Source organism: Taudactylus pleione, unplaced genomic scaffold (assembly GCF_031769625.1).
Source record: "Taudactylus pleione unplaced genomic scaffold, aTauple2 ptg000136l, whole genome shotgun sequence".
NCBI classification, from domain to species: Eukaryota; Metazoa; Chordata; class Amphibia; order Anura; family Myobatrachidae; genus Taudactylus; species Taudactylus pleione.
In genome coordinates, this window is record NW_028284538.1 from 8000586 (window position 1) to 8019118 (window position 18533).

Consider the following 18533-nt stretch of genomic DNA (forward strand, 5'->3'; position numbering starts at 1 on the left):
TCAGAGGTTTGTGTAAGTGGTACAATACGTTTAAATCATATATGTTCACTGTACATTTGGATGTAGGAAGATATTATTGATATTGGTGGATTTTCCCAAGTAGGCCCATACCTACTACCAATACTTGGGTGGAGGCACTGATATAAGGTTACACCACCAGTATAGGAAGTTAAAGGTGGATACATATTAGGCACCAAGGTACTTAGTAACCTATAGTCCCTTTATCAATGTAGAGGGGGGTTACTTAAAATTAAACCAGAAATTGGAGGGGATGTAATCTTAACTTACCCATAGGCAGCATTTGCTCCCAATAGGGCAAGAAGTTTGTTTGGATAGGGTTAACCCTAAAACTTAGAGAGGAATAAATTCAAGTGTAAAACTTAGAGAGGAATAAATTCAAGTGTAAAACTTAGAGAGGAATAAATTCCTGGGATGATACAATGTTGACAATAATAAAGAAGAATGGGAGGAGGATCTGAATCAGGGTAATTTCTATAAAGACTCAGGTACACAGTGGAAAAGAGCTGCCAATGATTTTTAACAGAGGCCAGTCAAGAGTGCACTGATAGAGAACCAAGTCAAATAAGTAATGAAGAAATCCCTGATAGAAGTGAAGAAATTCAAAGTGAATATTCTTTGTATAGTAGTGATAAGGAGGAGAGAATTCAGCATGGCAGACCTAAAAGGTCATGTCGGCATCCCTTAATAATTAGCTATGATAGGTTAGGAGAATCTAAAAGTATTCCAAGAGAAATACACCCGAATATAGTGTTTAGTTGGCCATATTTTGGGTATACTGAAAGAGGGGGATAGCGTATAATTAATACTAGTGTCTATTAGTGTGGTGATCTAGTTGAGTGAATTAATGTAGATCACCAGGGGGAGAATTGTAGCCATATTTTATATATGGCTAATTTTTAGGGAAATGTATGTGGACATATTTGTATGTTTGGTGTATACTTCCAGGTATATATGGATAAACTCTTGTGTTTAGATGTAATTTATTCAGAATGGATTATCACTGTAATATAGGTAGGATATATATATATATATATATATATATATATCAAATATATAAGAATATATAACTAAGGTAAAATCTATGTAATGGAGTGCATTATATGTATTGTGTATATTAACATTATAAGTATATTGGGTCCTCGAGGTAAAGCCAGTAGCAGTGGCATGAGACTCCCTAGGAAGTGCTAGAAATGGCATGAGCACTAGGTAGTCTATTAGTAATGCAGGGACAGGAGAGAAGGGTTTGTGCTGCTGGCAGTTAGGGACTGGTCGCACGGCTGTAGAGTGGGGATATATAGGTGCTGGGGTGGCAGTTAAGTCAGTCTGCAGTTCCCCGTTGAGCGCTCAGATCGGAAAGTCTTTCTGGTACCACTTGGCAATTAGCGATGGTTGGTGGCGGTGCCGGAGAGCCTCCGGCACTGAAGCCAGTGAGGGCTCTTACCATGAGCTGTGAGAAGTCACCGTAGGACCTGCTGAGCTTCGGCGGGCCCCAGACTTTGTATCTGTGGAAGTGCGGCAGTGAAAAGGGGTGGCGGCCATTCCAGAAGATCCGGATGCTGGTCATAAGCAGGCTGCCGTATCAGAAGGGTGAAGAAGCAGAGAGTCACCTGACAGGCAGTTAGAGGCGAAGAGCCACGACAGGCAGTTACAGAGGAAGTGGGCAAGGCCTCCATTCAGTCTCCCTGTACATCTGCTAAACAGTGTAACAGAGTTGCAATTACAGGCAACTGTAGCTTTAGCCCACCCTTCATGATCAGCTGAGTCGCAGTGCAGGACGGAGCGAGTGAGTAGATAAAGAAAAGTACACTGCCCTGCAAGCAGCATTAAGTAGCCACAGTAGTACACTAGTTGCTCTGAACTCAGAGAGAATATATATATATAGTATAGAAGCTGACTCCCATACTGCGGGCACTGAGTTTCAGACTAAAAGGGAAAGGAAAGGATAAGACTATAAGACTAATGCAGTCGCTCTATGGTGACAGAAGCTAATTATTGGTCTTACATTATCATTTATAAAGGATTCGGGGGAGGAAAAGGTAGTTTGAGGAAGAATCACTTCAGGAATTCTTTTGGCTCTCAGCCAGCCTATATAAGAAAGAAAGACAGTATAATTTAGCTGTATATATAGCACTGGCTTACCTCTACTGACTTATATGTAATTCTTCTAAATTTGTCAGTGTGTATGGATATATATTTGCAGCAATATAACTAAGGAAGTTTGTGTTGAACTTTAATAGACTTTCAACTTATTTTTGCGCTGCCAAATGATACTAGGATTTATGCTCAGGTGGTTCTGGACATTTTAAGGACCTTTATCTGCTACCTTATGAACTTCATAGGCAGAGACTAAAATACTGAGCAACATTTTATGTGTATAGGTATTAAACTTTATAATAGTTTATATTAGTGTAAAAGGTATTCCATTTGCATTTGGAAGTAAAATTGGTGCTCTATATGTAGTGAACCTTGTATCAATATGTTTTTCCTCTGAATTTATGACATATGTAAATACAAAGTGTTAACCTACTATAAGCAGTGTGCAATACTTACGTATAGGAATTGGAAGAGCGTCATCGAGGGAAGCCTGTGGAGAAAAGTAACAGGTGGTCAATTCATTATAGTAAAGTGTTAATGCACCAGTATTGTATGAATTACATATCACATTAAATTCATCATATTATACCATATAATTCAAACAGGGCATAACTAGGCTAGCCCTATAACCACAGCCTAGGTGGAGGCACATATATTGTTAAGTATAGTATCTGGTAACCTAGGTACACTTTATAAGGTACGATAGAGATAGGGTTACATTTGGAGGCACTGCTGAGATATGATATTAATTCAGGAACAGAAATGGAAAGTTTAAAAGGAGATGTATATAATTTGTGTCAGGATGTGGGAAAGAATACAAGGAAATGTATAGGTACAAGTGGAAATTTCTCTGAATACTGTAACGAGGAGGTAGTTAGGCAGTTATATAAATTATATGGGACAGCCCCAGCCTAGGTGGAGGCACATATATTGTTAAGTATAGTATCTGGTAACCTAGGCTCTCTTTATAAGGTACGGGAGAGAGGGTTACAATTGTACAAAGAAAGAACTGTTTGGAGGTATGCATGACATACTTGCTGATATTTCTTTTCTCTTTTCCGGGACAAGCAGTTAATCGCTAATGAGGGCGGAGCCAGGTGCTACTTGTCACTAGATGCGCCTCCTTATGTCATAACAAATTGTGCATGTAAAAAGAGGATGCAGGGATAAAATTATGCAATTCTCACTAAATCAGCATCATATTGGCCACGCCCACTTCTCATGGACCTGCAAATCACAGCATTATGCTCGTCATCCTTCCCATATCAATAGGAAATGTACGAGAGGGCCACCTGACCTTTCCCGGAAATCTCGGAAACACCCCGAAAATTTGGGATTCTCCCAGCTACTCCAGAAGTGTAGGTAAGTATGATGCATAAGTGCCATAAAATACAGCGAGACAGGAAGAAAACGTTCCTCATTATGATCATAGCAACATGTACCTGTTTTGATTGTAAAAGTCTAAATTACAAGACTTTTTGTACATTTACACTCAGTGCCTCATTCCTAGGTAGTCTCACCTGTCACTCCTAAGAAGTTATAGCATATCTAAACTTACTAAAACACTGCACAAAGTACTATAGTAGAGAGGCAAAAACAAATGACAGATGCACTTTAAATGGGGTGAGGTATTTTATCTGGACCATCAGAATGTCAACATGGATGTTATACCAACATGTGACAAACCAACATAGTCTCCCGGAGAGGAGATATAAAATGTCGGCAAGTACACTTACCCTAACCCTAAACCATACTTGCCTACTTTTGAACCAGTACTGTCAAAATCACATCATCATACCTCCCAACTGTCCCGCATTTAGCGGGACAGTCCCATTTTTATGGGACTGTCTGGTTGTCCCACCCATGGGCCACAGTGTCCCGAGGTGGGGGGGAAGTTGGGGAGAGTACACCCGCTGCTCTGCAGAGCAGCGGGTGTGTAGATGGTGAACAGATGCCGTGCGATGTGCATGGCATCTGTTCACTAGTGTAGGTAGAGCCTGGGGGGCTGCCCAGCATCTTGGAGAGTGCTGGGCATGCTCCCTATAGTGACGCAAATATGGGTTGCGGCGAGGGTCCACCCCATTTCCTATGAACTCCACCCCCCTTGCGGGCTCCTTCAAAAGTTGGGAGATATGCATCATGTCGGCATATTTACAATGTTAACATTTTGTTCATACCGACATGATCACTGTCAACATTTCGACCGCGTCAACATTCTGAATAACAACATAATAACTACATACTGTACTCTTTAAAAGTTCAGCAATATAAAACATGGAAATGTTGGTTGTACGAGTTTTTTCCTATTCATTTCTAGATAACAAATGTGTGTAACTTGTCTGAGTTTGTTTCACTTAAAAATAGGTCTTGCAAATGCCCTCCCTAAATCCATAGCAATTAAATTACATTAAGTAAACTACTAAACTACTCTATTGTAAATGAACAAGAGAAAGTAATCTAAGCAGCTGAGAAAAAAATAGTCCCTTCAGCTCAGGCTGCTCACTACTCCCATATCCTTCCACCGTATTCACTTCCTCTGTAATGTTTACAATACATACAAAGCACAGCTACTTGGAACAGGTACACAGAGACTGTGCTGACAGGCAGGGAGAGAGCTCCAGGAACAGTGACTGTGTGTCTGCTGGACTAAAAGTGAGTAGTATACCCACTGCATTTTACACTGAGGCTGTGGACTAGATCTAGAAGCAGGGGTGGGCACTAAGCAGCCCTCCAGCTGTTGGTGAACTACAAATATAATAAATAGTCTCTATTAAATGCAACTGTTTTTTTTAAGTTGTTTTTTTAATAATGTCCCCCTCCCCCTCCTAACATACCTCTAAATTAATATAAAGTGGGAAATTTTGCATTAACATGCATAATGATCAGTAGGGTTAATATTTGGGTACATTCTGAACCTTTTTCTGTCACTTTAAAAAAAATTTGAAATTGTCCAGTTACCCCCCATGGGGTGGGGAGGTGGCAAGGAGAGAAGACTGCCTAAAATGCCACTGGAGAATTTGGATGGATTCTGATCTGTATACAGATTTCAGGATTTTTACTTTTTTTTTTTTTTTATCCAGTAACAGCAGAATGCCTAGCTGGTTTATTACTGCGTTGTCCTCCCTCTTTTTTTTTTCTTGGCTTGCCTCTCTTTGTAAATGAATTATCGTAATAATTTTACAGTATGGGTTATAGGCTAGCTGAATGCTTGTTTGCATGACAGAGATCCTGGCTGTATTCTGTTTGTGCAATGTTACCAAACGTAGCTTCTCAGGCCCAGGTGCGCTGTCTCTCCTGGAGAGGGGGTCTGGTTATCATGGGATACAGGATGTGGAACCTATGGAGCTTTCAGAAGCCGGTAATAATGGTTGCTTCCCTGTAGTCCCTAGCAGTCATTGACTGCCCAGCTACAAGTGTTTATCACATTCCTCTTCTTTGCCACATTTACACATTATTTGTGCTATTTAGGGGCATACATATGTATCAAAGCTTGATGTGAGATAAAATTGTGAAATATATATCACCAACCAATCAGCTCCAAACTATCATTTCTTAAACACAGCCTGCAAAATATAAGTTAGAAGCTGATTGGTTGGTGATGTATATCTCACAATTGTATCTAACATCAAGCTTTGATACATATGTCCCTTATTGTGGATTCAGTTTTTCTGTGCGTGTTCGCTGTAGTCAGGCCTTTTCTATATATTTATCATGGAACTAGCCTGTTCTGTATATTTAAGCTGCCTACACAAACAACGATTTTGTAAATGAACGATTTTAATAAACGATTTTCGTTCATTTTTTACTAAATGTAATGAACGATTTTTTTGAACTACAAATAATTTTTGTATATTCCCTTAATGAAAATCTTTGAGTTGGTCAGCCTGACTGAACTACAAACATGAACGCGCATGAACGATAATCGTTCATCATTTTAGCTTAGAAAGTGAACGATTTTTTTCAATGATTGAACGATAAACGATATCATTAATGATAATCATTAAAAAAATAATTTTGTGTGTATGCACATTTAGTATCGATCCAGCTTTTACCGTTTTCCGATTTTTGTGGAAGTAATAATGTCTGGCTTCTCAAACAGGGTTTACCAAGTTATCAGTGGAAAGGAAAAATAATCAGGGTTTTGAAGCTAAGCAGTAAAAATATAAGGTGTGTAGGTGTCACTGTTTGCTATTTGTAGCTGGAATATTATGCATATTTTACTGATTAGGAAAAAAACAGTGACTAGATTTTGCAGTGCTGCACTGCTAGATGACAGCCATAGACCATTTCAGACACAGCGATTTTGTCCGGACAGAAAAAAGATAATGGCATGGCAGCCGTCCTTGTCAGTGGGTATTCACGGCTGTAACTCGGTGACCGTGCCGTCTGAAAGCAGGCATGTATTTCTCCGTTTGACTACAAAACACTCTATGGAAATAAACCTGACATTTTTTTTCTGTCTATACAAAACCATTGTGTGTGAATAGACCCATATGAGCATTGGGCTGGATTAACAAAGGGAATAAATGTATGGTGGGACTCCTTTTTAGAAGGTGTATTTTTTATATGATTAGAATAGATGACAGGTTCCCAAACTCGGTCCTCAGGACCCCACACAGTGCATGTTTTCCAATTCTCACAATCACAATTGAAATAAATAGCTTCACCTGTGGATCTTTTAAAATGTGTCAGTTAGTAATGAATACACCTGTGCACCTGCTAGGTGAACTGGAAAATGTGACCAGTGTGGGGTCCTGCGGACTGAGTTTGAGAACCACTGGAATATCTATCTATCTGTGAGCCGTATTCAATTTGAGCTAACTGACTTTCCGCCAATTTCACCTGTTTTGTAGGCAGGAAAGTATCGCGCGCGTGCCCGTATTCAGTTTGAAAGTACGCAAAAACGGGACCCGGCGAAACTTAAACAGGCGGAAAGTACTGTCAGATTTGGGGAAATCAGCCTGACACCCCCCAGAAGATTCCCTGACATGGGGGTCCCCTATAGCACCCCCCGATTTGGCTTGCTAAAGGTATTTCATTTGCAGTTTGAAAAACAGTCATTAACTGAAACAGAAACAGCTGTGTAGGAGGCTTAAAACTGGATGAACAGCCAAATTATGCTACAAAGGTAAGGTTGTGGAAGACCGTTTCATACACCATGGCAAAATTGAGCCAGAGGCAAGGCAGTTATACTGCAACAGCAAGGTCTCTCCCATTTTCAAAGCAGACAGGGGTTTCAAGATGTGCCATCAGCTCAGAACTGGCAGAAACCAGTGGGAACCAGGTACACCCATCTCATGTTCTGAGAAGTTTGGCCAGAAGTGGTATTCATATAAGAATTGCAGCCAAAAAGCCATACCTTTGACAAGGAAACAAGGCCAACCGACTCAACTATGCACGAAAACATAGGAACTGGGGTGCAGAAAAATGGCAGCAGGTGCTCTAGACTGATGAGTCAAAATTTTAAATATTTGGCTGAAGGCAGTTTGTTCACCGAAGGGCTAGAGAGCAGTACAATAATGAGTGTCTGCAGGCAACAGTGAAGGATGGTGGAGATTCCTAGAGGTGGAGATCAGTTCTCCAAGATGTCTGAAACAACCTCCCTGTCGAGTTCCTTCAAATACTGTGTGCAAGTGTACCTAGAAGGGCCACACAATCCCTAAAAATGGGGACACTTAAACTACACAGGTTTCAGGGTTTGCTCCAGTGGAAATTGGCAGTCTGCCAAAACCTGAGAATGCTGCAAAAGTATTCTTTTAACATCAGTCTGAGCTACCTTTATGACTCATGCAAGTTCATATTAAACTCAGAGCCTCTGTGTTTACGTGCAAGGGGGCGTAACTAAATTTGTGAGCCTATGTAATAAAAATAGAATAATAAAAACAGGCGCCGAACACTTATATTGCTGCAAGCAAGAAGTCACCGCAGTAGCACCCTAAGATACTGAATATTGATACATAACAAATGGGTAGTGACGACTATATGTGCGCACGGTGTTATAATAAAATATTAAGAATACTTCCCAAATATGGTGATTCTTGTAAATAGATGTCAATAGATGATTTCTCCATGGACATGAAAATCATCAAAAATATATACACATCGTGTGATATAGTACAAACAAAATTTTATTCACCACAAAGAGAAATAAGATAAAAAAAAATAATAATAAATAAAATAAAAAATAAAAAATATGAAAAAATGAATAATATATTGTAAAGGACAAGCCTGATGTGACCTTCAGTAATTAGTATACCAAAAATTTAGAAACAAGGTATATGTATGGAATCCTTAAATGATATTCAATATGAAATTACCAGAAGTTCCATTTCCTGAGGGCTCGTAGATATAAAAGGTGGAGGTTTTCCGGATAACCTCTCATCAACTCCTCGTCAGGGGGCTTCTTGTAATGTGAGTCTCACAAGTCAGGTAATCCTGTCACCAAATGCCAACGCGTTTCGAGAGCCAAACTCTCCTCCTCAAGGCTGTGTGACAAGGATTCCCACAGTCTGCCTTATATACCAAACAGTCAGACCACTTCCGGGTCAAGGGGTAATTAATCCCATCTGTTCATAACCACTTTTTAGAACATCGCAGGGGAGGGTTTTCCTATCCCCTATGGTCTCTCAACATTATACACTGATACTGGACAAAAACAGCCTCTTTAAAGAAATAGTTTAAAACATTGCGTGTGTGAACCGGAAGTGCGTCACTCCTCTACTTCCAGTTCGCGATATGCCTTATAGAGTTACTTGCCGCAGTCATTACAATCCATATGTGTTGTATAGATTCCCGCAAGGCTGCGCTGTCTTACTGTATGCTTCAGTATGGCTGAATTAACGCCCTACAGGACCTCCGTTTTCTTGGAAGGGTACTTCCAGTTTTGGCGGCCATTTTGTTGAAGTCTTAGAGTGCATATTAATTCAGACCAAAAGTTTTATTTTTCTTGGAAGGGTACTTCCGGATTTAGTGGCCATTTTGTTAAAGTCTTAGAGTGCATATTAATTCAGACCAAATGTTTTATTTTGTTCATAATTCCTCATAGCAGTTGAAAATTTTAGTTCTTTGCAACCTTGTAAGAACCAAAGATTAAAATTAAAAATCATATGATCATGGAACGACTGATATCAATGGTGGCAATATAGATAGATAAAGACTTATAAAGTGACTTGTGCTAAATGTCTAAAGTGACTAGTGCTCATATAACAAGTGACTGATATGAAAATCTAAAAGGAGATGTGATCTTATAGATATAAAATGGATTAAATAATACTATAAATATATAAAATCTATAAAAACCATTTTAATTCAAAATCTGAATTGAGTCCCCTAGGTATAAGGGATTTTAATTTAAATATCCAATTCATTTCACTCTTAGCCAGACGTTTCTCTTCATTCCTATCTTTCCATGAATTTTTAATATTGTCAATGGCCATAAATAATTTTATTTCTTTAGAAGAGCAACCGTATGCTTGTTTAAAATGGTTTGATAGGGAGTGTGTCAAAACACCTTTTTTTATATTCCGAAGATGTTCGCTCAGCCTTGTTTTAAGTGCTCTGCTGGTCCTCCCTATATATATAAGACCACAGCTACATTCAATGAGATACACAACATTGGTTGTGTTACATGTCATGAAATGATTCAGTTTATAAGTTCTCTCATTCCTTGTGAAATCCACATACTTCGTTTGATCCATTTTTATTTATCTGCAGGCAATGCAGTTTCCACACCTAAAAAATCCTTTACTCCTGATTGGATGTGGATTAACTGTGTTAAGTGCGCTGCGTGTTAATTTATTCTTCAGATTTGGGGCTCGTCTGTAAATAAAAGATGGTTTTATAGGTAAAGTCTTTTTCAAAATAGGGTCCTTCAATAGTAAGTGCCAATGTTTTTTGATAATGCCTTCTACTTTTTTGTGTTGACCTGTATATTCGGTTATGAAAGCATATTCATACTTATTTGCACCGTTATTTTCTTTAACTTGTTTTTCTTCTAGTAATGTAGCTCTATCTTTATCCATAACCTCTTTTTTATATTTACATAATATTTCATCCTTGTAGCCTTTATCTTTAAACCTTTGTTGCATAATATTGATTTGCTCTTCACAGGTTGTTTTTTTTACTACAATTCGGTCTCAGACGTAAAAATTGGCTTTTAGGCACACTCTTAAGCCAATTTTCGTGATGTTCACTCTTGGTAGATATATAGTTATTTGTGTCTGTAGGTTTGCTGTAACCTTTGGTTTCTAATTGTCCATTTTCAACATATAATGTTAAGTCCAAAAAGTTAATTTCTGTGCGGCTCACTTGAAAACTAAAACCGATGATAAAATCATTCTCATTTAAAATGGTTAAAAATGAATCCAATTCCTCTTGTGTGTCTTCCCAAATAAAAAAGACATCATCTATATATCGATTCCAAATTCTAAGATTTTCTTCCAAAATTTCCTTCATTTTTGTTTCTTCCCAGTACGCCATGAAAAGATTGGCATAACTGGAAGCAAATTTTGTACCCATTGCAGTACCTTTAACCTGCATATAGTACTCCCCATTAAAATAGAAATAATTATTATTTAGGATAAAATCGATACTTTTTAATAAAAAGTCTTTCTTATCTTCATCTAAATCCGTTTTGTTTAAAAACCACTTTACAGCCTCTATACCTTTTATCATGTGGTATATTTGTGTATAGTGCTGTTACATCTGCAGTTACCAAAGTCTTATTCTCATTTCATCTTATGTTCTTTATTTTCCTCGAGGTGTCGGTAGTGTCTTTTAGATGTGATTTCGTTGTGCATACAATAGGTTGCAGGTAGGCATCTATGTATTCTGACAAATTAGTGGTAAGACTACCTAATCCTGCTACTATGGGTCTGCCCGGCGGGTTTTTTGGAACCTTATGTATTTTGGGAAGAATGTATATAGTGGGGATTGTAGGGTCTTCTACTTTTAAGAAATCATGTTCTTTCTTTGTGATGATGCCTTTCTTCATTGTCTCCTCCAATAGTTTCCAGAGATTATTTTTAATTTTGGATGTTGGGTCACCCCGAAGTTTATGATATGTACTTCCTTCTAGTAGTTGTCTATCAATCTCCATAATGTAATCTTCCTTGTTCAAAATAACAACACCACCACCTTTATCGCAAGGTTTTATAATAATTGTATCATCCTTCTGTAGTTCTTTTAGTGCTGTTCTTTCTTTTCTTGTAAGGTTCATTTTCTTCAGATGATTATTTTCTAATTTTTCAATGTCTTCTACTGCACATTTCTGGAAACTGTCAATCAACGACCCTTTTAGGTGCTTTGGATAAAAAAGGGATTTCTATTTAAATTCTTTTCTATTTATCCCATCAGGAGTTTCTGATTCTTCTTCTTTATCATCAAAAAAATTCTTTATAGTTAGTTTTTTCTTGCAAACTTTTCCACGTCTATAAAGGTGTTAAACTGATTGATCTGTTTGCTCGGTGCAAATTTTAACCCTTTTAATAATAGGCACTCTTCATCCTTTGTTAATATTCTCCGACTCAAGTTGTATATTTTCCCTTCATAATTGTTCACATTTTTTGGTATAAGATCTTCATTATTTCCTTTTGCTTCCACTTCTATTTCCTCTGTGTTAACCTTGGCTTTCTTTTTTCGACTTTTCCTCTTCTTCCCTCCCCTTTTTCCTCTTATCGTTTTATGTATCACCATCTCCTTCTGGGATGGTGATCTCCATCTAAAAAAGGACTGGATTCCTGTACATCCTTAAGATACGTTCTGTTTCTTCTTATTCTCCATGATTTATCCTCTGGATATACATCATATGGTCTTGTATTCATCTTTCTATGATACTCCTTGTCCTCTCCCATCTGCCTATTGCTTTTATATGGTCCAATTTGGTAGTTTCTTTTATCTTGATATTTTTGATATCTCCCATTTCTTCTCTTGTTATCCTCATATTTGTAATTGACATATTTGTTCTCATATATCCTATAGGGAATTCTTCTCCTTATCTCCTTGTTCTCGACATCTCTTCTATAGTCATAGTTCCTTGTCCGTCTTCTTTCTTCATTTCCTCTCCAATTGTCATTCCATAGTTCTTTTTGTGCTACTTCTTTGACATCTTCGTTTGTTTTGTCCCTTCTTTCTCTCTTTCTTTGTGTTCTAGTAGTTTTCGTTTCACTTTCCTTATTTTCATGGCATATATATCCTTCTGGGGTCTGTATATTCCAAACGGTTGATACCTCTAGATCAGAGGGTGTATCATCAAAGGAATATGTGGAGCCATCATGTAATACTTCTCTAAAGATATCTCCTTTACCTCCTCTATAATACTCATGATCTCTCTTGAGTTTTGTTTTTTTTTTCTTAATAATGTATTTTGTGTTCTTAATGATTTTCTGTTCTATCACAGTCTCTGCTCTTTTGTATTCTATTAATTCATGACATGGTTCAAGTAAGGTTTTAGTAATATCAATTTCCTCCTTGATTCCCTTCAATTTCTCTCTGCGATCTCTTAAGATTAGATCCATTAATGAGAATGAGCATGTTTCCAGTGTTCTCATCCATTCATCTCTGAAACTCTCATTGGTATCTTCAAAGGTGGGAAGTTTCTTAAATCTCAATCCTTGGGGGATAATCTGATCTGACACATATTTTTCAAGTGTCACTGTTTCCCACCATAATTGATTTTCTCTTATCAAGAGTTTCTCTAATTTATTCAACACAACATCTATGTTGTCATCACTTATTGTGGGAATTATAAGACTTATAAAGTGACTTGTGCTAAATGTGTAAAGTGACTAGTGCACATATAACAAGTGACTGATATGAAAATCTAAAAGGAGATGTGATCTTATAGATATAAAACGGATAAAATAATACTATAAATATATAAAATCCATTTTAATTCAAAATCTGAATTGAGTCCCCTAGGTATAAGGGTTTTTAATTTAAATATCCAATTCATTTCACTCTTAGCCAGATTTGTGTGTATAAATTTGTGAGCCGCACAGAAAGATCTTAAAAGGGTCCCCCCAGAGGTAAAAAAAAAACATTTGTCCCAACATAGAGCCCATTCATGTAATGCCACGCAGACCCCATTCAGGTTATGCCACAGAGTAGTACCCCTTGTATACATTTTGCCATGCAGTAGTAGTGCCAGTTACACATTATGCCACATGTTAATGTCCCTTAAACATTATACCACATTATAGCCTTTACAGATTATTCCACATAGTAGTAGTGTCCCATATAACACATTATTCCACACAATAGTAGTGCCCCTTACACATTATGCCCCCCAGCAACTTGCCTCCTTGTGTCCATCCAGCAGCCTCTCGCCTTCCCCCTGTGTGCTATTAGCAGCCAGCAGGTGTGGATTTGAATCTGGCGCCAGTCATGAGCCAATAAGAAGCCACCACTGCTGATTGGCTGGTGGTCCACAAGCATGGATTGCCTTGCAACCAGCTGTGCTGTCTCTCCGTGACTGCTTGCCAGTTGTAATCAGGCAGCGTCCACAACCAAATCAATATCGTTGACATCTGAGCCCCCCTTGACAGCTCTGACTGGACCGGCCCATCTTGTGTGCGTGACTGGGTGCAGGGAAAGCGGTGGGCCACAGAGGCAGCTCAGGCATCATAGCAGCTGCACCTCTTGCACCCACAGTAGTTATGCCACTGTTTCTATGCATGTTAGCAACAAAAGGGGTCCTTTTTAGAATCAATGGAATGGGGTTATCGGCGCAGACAATGTAAACAAATAAAGGCGGCAGGTGTACTTCAGGGTCCAGTGTTCAACCCTTCACAGCAGATAACGTGGTCAACTCCTTTCCTTTCCCTTTATACTTTTTCAGAGAGGCAAGCAGCGTGTCCAACTTAACCAGTTATGGCTGATACAATGACCCAGAACACAATTTTATGGTTTTTATTTTTCAGGAATAGGTTTCTTGAGCATGTTTCAAGGACAGCTATTACTCCGGAATGCACAAACAATGCATTAAGTAGTTTTACACTAAGCAATTGGTATTGAATCAAGAATTCATAGTTTAAGCTAACCATCTGCAAAGATCATACACCTCATCCAATTCTGACACTATTCATTACTATAACAAGTATAACTAGTATGGACTTACCGCAGTATAAAACCGTTTTTCTATTATAAGTCTCTAAGTGTTTAACCCTAGGTCAACATTGGTGGTGCACAGTTCTCCCTCTCTCACTTTTTGCAATGAATCCTAATTGTTTAGCTAGCAGTCAGTCGCAACTGAAATAAAGGTGAGTACACACCTAGCAGACATATCTGCAAATTGAGTGATCTGCAGATATATCTGTAGATGATGGTCGTTCATATACACTGAATGACCTGCATCTTCCAAGCAGGTCCCGCTGGCTTGGGGTCAGGTCCACCCCCCTCCCCGCGGCTGCTGCTGCTGCATGTGTATGGGCATGCTGCAGATGGACAGATATATCTGCAGATATATCTGTCCATCCACTGTGCAGCATAGCCAATGCGCTGGTACACACTGGCCAACAGGCACCAGATATATTGGCCAATCAATTGATCAGCCAATATATCTGTCAGTGTGAACCCAGCTTAGGACCTAGCTTTAGTTGGGCTGGGAGGTATTACTGAGTTTATTAACATGGGAGATGAAGTTCAGACCAATGAGAAGACATTGCTCAGTTGCGTATCGGTAGCAGCTATCTAATAGTTATAAGTATGGGCACTGAGCCAGCAAGCAGTCACCTGGTATTGTAAACATCTCCCTCAGCTTAGCTCCAATGCTGTCTATCACTCTGCCACACACCTTACGCAGACCAGGAAGCTCTGCCAGTCCCTCTGTCTCCCAATTGCAAGCTCCTCCTCGAGTCCGAACTGTGGACATGCTGAGGTGAAGGGAGCACCATGGGACGAAGACCTCTCTCACTTAGGTACGAGTTTAAACAAGCTGGTTTAAACCAGCCAAAGAGGATGTAGTCGGCATCCTGGAATTTGGGATACCAGCATTCCGAATACTGGCGCCGAGGTATCGATGGCAGTCGGAATTCTGGCTCCAGAATCCTGATTGCTGACATTCCAATGGTAAGTGTTAGGGTTAGGCTGCGGGAGGGGAGGGTTAGGGGAATGTGGTTAATATACTTACCGAATTTTGTCAGGATTCTGACTGTTGGGATGCCGTTATCTGTATTTTGACCAATGGGAACCCGTACCCAACCCTTCATTAGATATCCGATCCACATTCCAAACTGATTTATACTAAGTAAAAATAAATATCCCCTTCTGAACTGCCACACTCAGTGCACCTCCTGAGTTGATTTACAGCAGCTGCAACACACTTTGATGTCTTTTGTCATTTAGAATACCGCTGTGTTAATTGTCCAAAAAGTACTTCAATCCCCAATGGTAATCATATTAAATTCTAGGTAAATGCAGTTCGATAGCTGCAGATGGCCTCTTTCTGGGTTAACATAGGTCAGTCATGTCAGAAGCGATTGAGGACTGGCTTGTGTGTGTTTTAAAGAACATTTAATGTTTGGTGTAGGTTACATTCTTGCACTATGTTGTTTAGATGACTTATTAACATAAGTTTTTCTTTATATTGAGTTGATTGAAAATGGTGCCAATCAGCACAATAAATACTGAAAATGGGAAAGTGTCCTGTGAGACTCCGGATGGGACCGTGATTAACATCAACATTAATCAGCGATCTTTCTTGGACTGTCTTCTGGACACCATCAAGACACTCCAGACCAAGACAAAATCTCCAAAATCTCCTACAGAGACAAAGCCTACCAGAGGGACTGCAAATGGACTTACCCTCGGGCTCGGGGTAAGGTGTCCTAAATTAGAGGTCGTGTGCTTTTCTGATTTTGATATGTGTAATTAAAATGTCATATGGGGTGATATTAGAAGCTGAACCTATGTAGACATGCTGTTAATGTGAATGTTCAGATATCCTTTAAGAAGTCCTGTACCACAGGAGGGGAGTTCTCCGAGTTTGGTTTGTCAGTAGATTCCAACACTGTTTTATATTGACAGAGTGGAAAGTCTTGACTGCTCTTATTTCTTACATCATGGTAATAGACTGCAAAAGCTGTGACAGGGACTATGCTTATTGGATGAGACATCCTCAACATCCAAATTCTTTATATTTGGACCGGAAACCCCAGCAAGAGTCCTAAATGATTGGTAATTAGGTTTTCCTATTAGTACAGAGGCATACAATTGTTGTTACTAAAGGTAACGCTTAGCCCAGTGCTGGTTGTGCTAAATATAGGGGACCCCTACGTCTTTTGTCCCCTGTATTTTCACAACCAGGACTGGCTCTGAAAAGTCTGGGTCTGGCTGTGCTTTTAGCGGGAGGGGGCCCCACATCAAATTTTTTGGGGGGATTTAACTCTTTCCAATTTAGTTAAACACAGATACATGCACAAATCTCACTTATCTGTGCATGCTTCTGTGTCAATTGGACCTGCTAATGCTGAAAACTAAAGCATGAAGCAGGTTTATTATTTTGGGGATTTGAGGTTCGGTTTTGAGTGAGATTTGGGGGTCTATTTACAAAAAGTGTTAGGAGACAGAGTGAAAAGTGATAAGGTGCCAGCCAATCAGCTCCCAACTGTCATTTTTCAAACACAGTCTGTGAGATGGCAGTTAGGAACTGATTGGCTGGCACCTTATCACTTTTCACTCTGTCTCCTAACACTGCTTAGTAAATAGACCCCTTGGTGATCGATTTGCACATGGCCATGTAAAATCGAACCAAATCGAATTTGATTTGAAAATTGAATGCAAAATCATATATTAGTACAGTAAATGAGTGATTTGTTTAGGGATTTTGCAGTTCAATTTAAATTTAGATTTCTGTTGATTTTATAAATTCTCATAATCGAATCCCATATCGAACCTTAGTAAATTTAGCCCCTGGAGTAGCAGCCATGAAGGTGCTATTGCAAAATAAATGAATCTGCAAAGTATCAACAACACAAAGAGGAACAAGTTTTTATTTCAAAGGATTTTTTATGTTCAAAAATAAATAAAAAAAATAGCTCTGTGTTGAAGAAAGCTCAACGTACATATCAAACACCCCGAAATTGTAATTTGTTGGTAAGGACCATTGTGAACGTAATGGGGGTAGGAAGTTCCCAAACTGATTGGATCTTATAAATGAAACCACTCAGCCAGGTGTCAAATATTAATTAATATTACAGATATTCAATCCACATTTTCAATACATACAATATGTCTCTTTTGAACTTTTGAACTCACGAGGACCTTTGCAAATGTACTAATTGTGATCATGGCTAAGTTAAGAAAGGGTGGAATATTCCTGTATTCTGGTAATGACAAGTTTAGAGGTGTCGTCCGCTCAGGTTACAGGATGGGTTCTGTCACCTATGTCCAACTGAAAAGTAAAATTTCCTAGAGATTTTTTAAAATACCATTCATAGAACGATATTTCTAATTCTAGAAAGAGAGCTGACATTTAGGCAGGAAGTATTTACACTCAGGAGCCCTTGGGCAACAGCAGGACTGTGCCTCAGAGACATGGACCTTACGGTGGTCACAGGAGAAGTCGTTCCATGGGCCAAACTGCATAAGAGAAATCTGTAATGCTTTCTAACAAATTGAAACAAGGATACTGAATATCAAACTGGATTTTTGCATTTATCAAAAAGAAAGGCATACAGTGGTGGTCTGTAAACAAATGCTTGATAAGTCGCAATTATTGCAGATCACAAATGCATCATAATGACCATAGATAGGAATACGCAAGGATAGGACACATATATATCACAAGGTCAGGGGTAAGAAGATAAGCTGTGTATAATGCCTTTTTAAACTTTCACGAATACCTTCTCAATGATGCCTCATTTCATTCATACAACTGATATTTTATCCTATATTAGCCATACAGGTGACACAAGGGCTCTGTATGATAGAAATACATCATTACTGTTATTGGCAGAAGGCAATCTGTTAGGGCTGTTTTGCAGTCCATATAACAGGGACAAGCAATGTCAAGGCCAAATTGAGTCACAATAGGTGCAAGGCGAGTCCGTACAGACCAGAGACAAAAGATTGGAAATTCAATCTGGGTTATGTGTTTCCACCAATACCCAATGAATTCAAAGCAATGAAAAGATCTGAAATGTATTCATGCACTGAAAGAAACGTAGGATCAAGAAATTCATCAATACCTACAATACTGGACTACTATCAAGATGGTCTTTGATAAAGGATGGACAGCAAGTACATTTAGGCACCGATTCAATGCAACATGTCACCAAGGCAATGCCCAGCCACAGACATCTCGGTCAATCTATATCAAATGGTCCAGAATTAAATTCATTGGTAGCTTGACCATTTTTAATTTTTATTTTTTTGTGTGTGATGACCCCTGTTAGTTAATAGTTAGAAATCACCATTACTTT

At 38.8% G+C, this 18533-nt stretch overlaps 1 protein-coding gene across 7 annotated transcripts in view; it reads left to right on the forward strand.

Annotated features, from left to right (window-relative positions):
- The first annotated feature begins 4681 nt into the window (after positions 1-4681).
- The window catches only part of LOC148522960 (transmembrane protein 176B-like), a 39117-nt gene continuing 25265 nt past the window's right edge, over positions 4682-18533 (forward strand). For 4 of the 7 annotated variants that reach the window (XM_088473525.1, XM_088473528.1, XM_088473530.1 and 1 more), the window contains exons 1-2: positions 4682-4767; positions 15703-15949. In XM_088473525.1, the coding sequence (XP_088329651.1) occupies positions 15713-15949 (237 nt within the window). In that variant the 5' untranslated portion in view covers positions 4682-4767; positions 15703-15712. The other 3 variants (XM_088473526.1, XM_088473529.1, XM_088473527.1) reach the window with 3 other exon arrangements.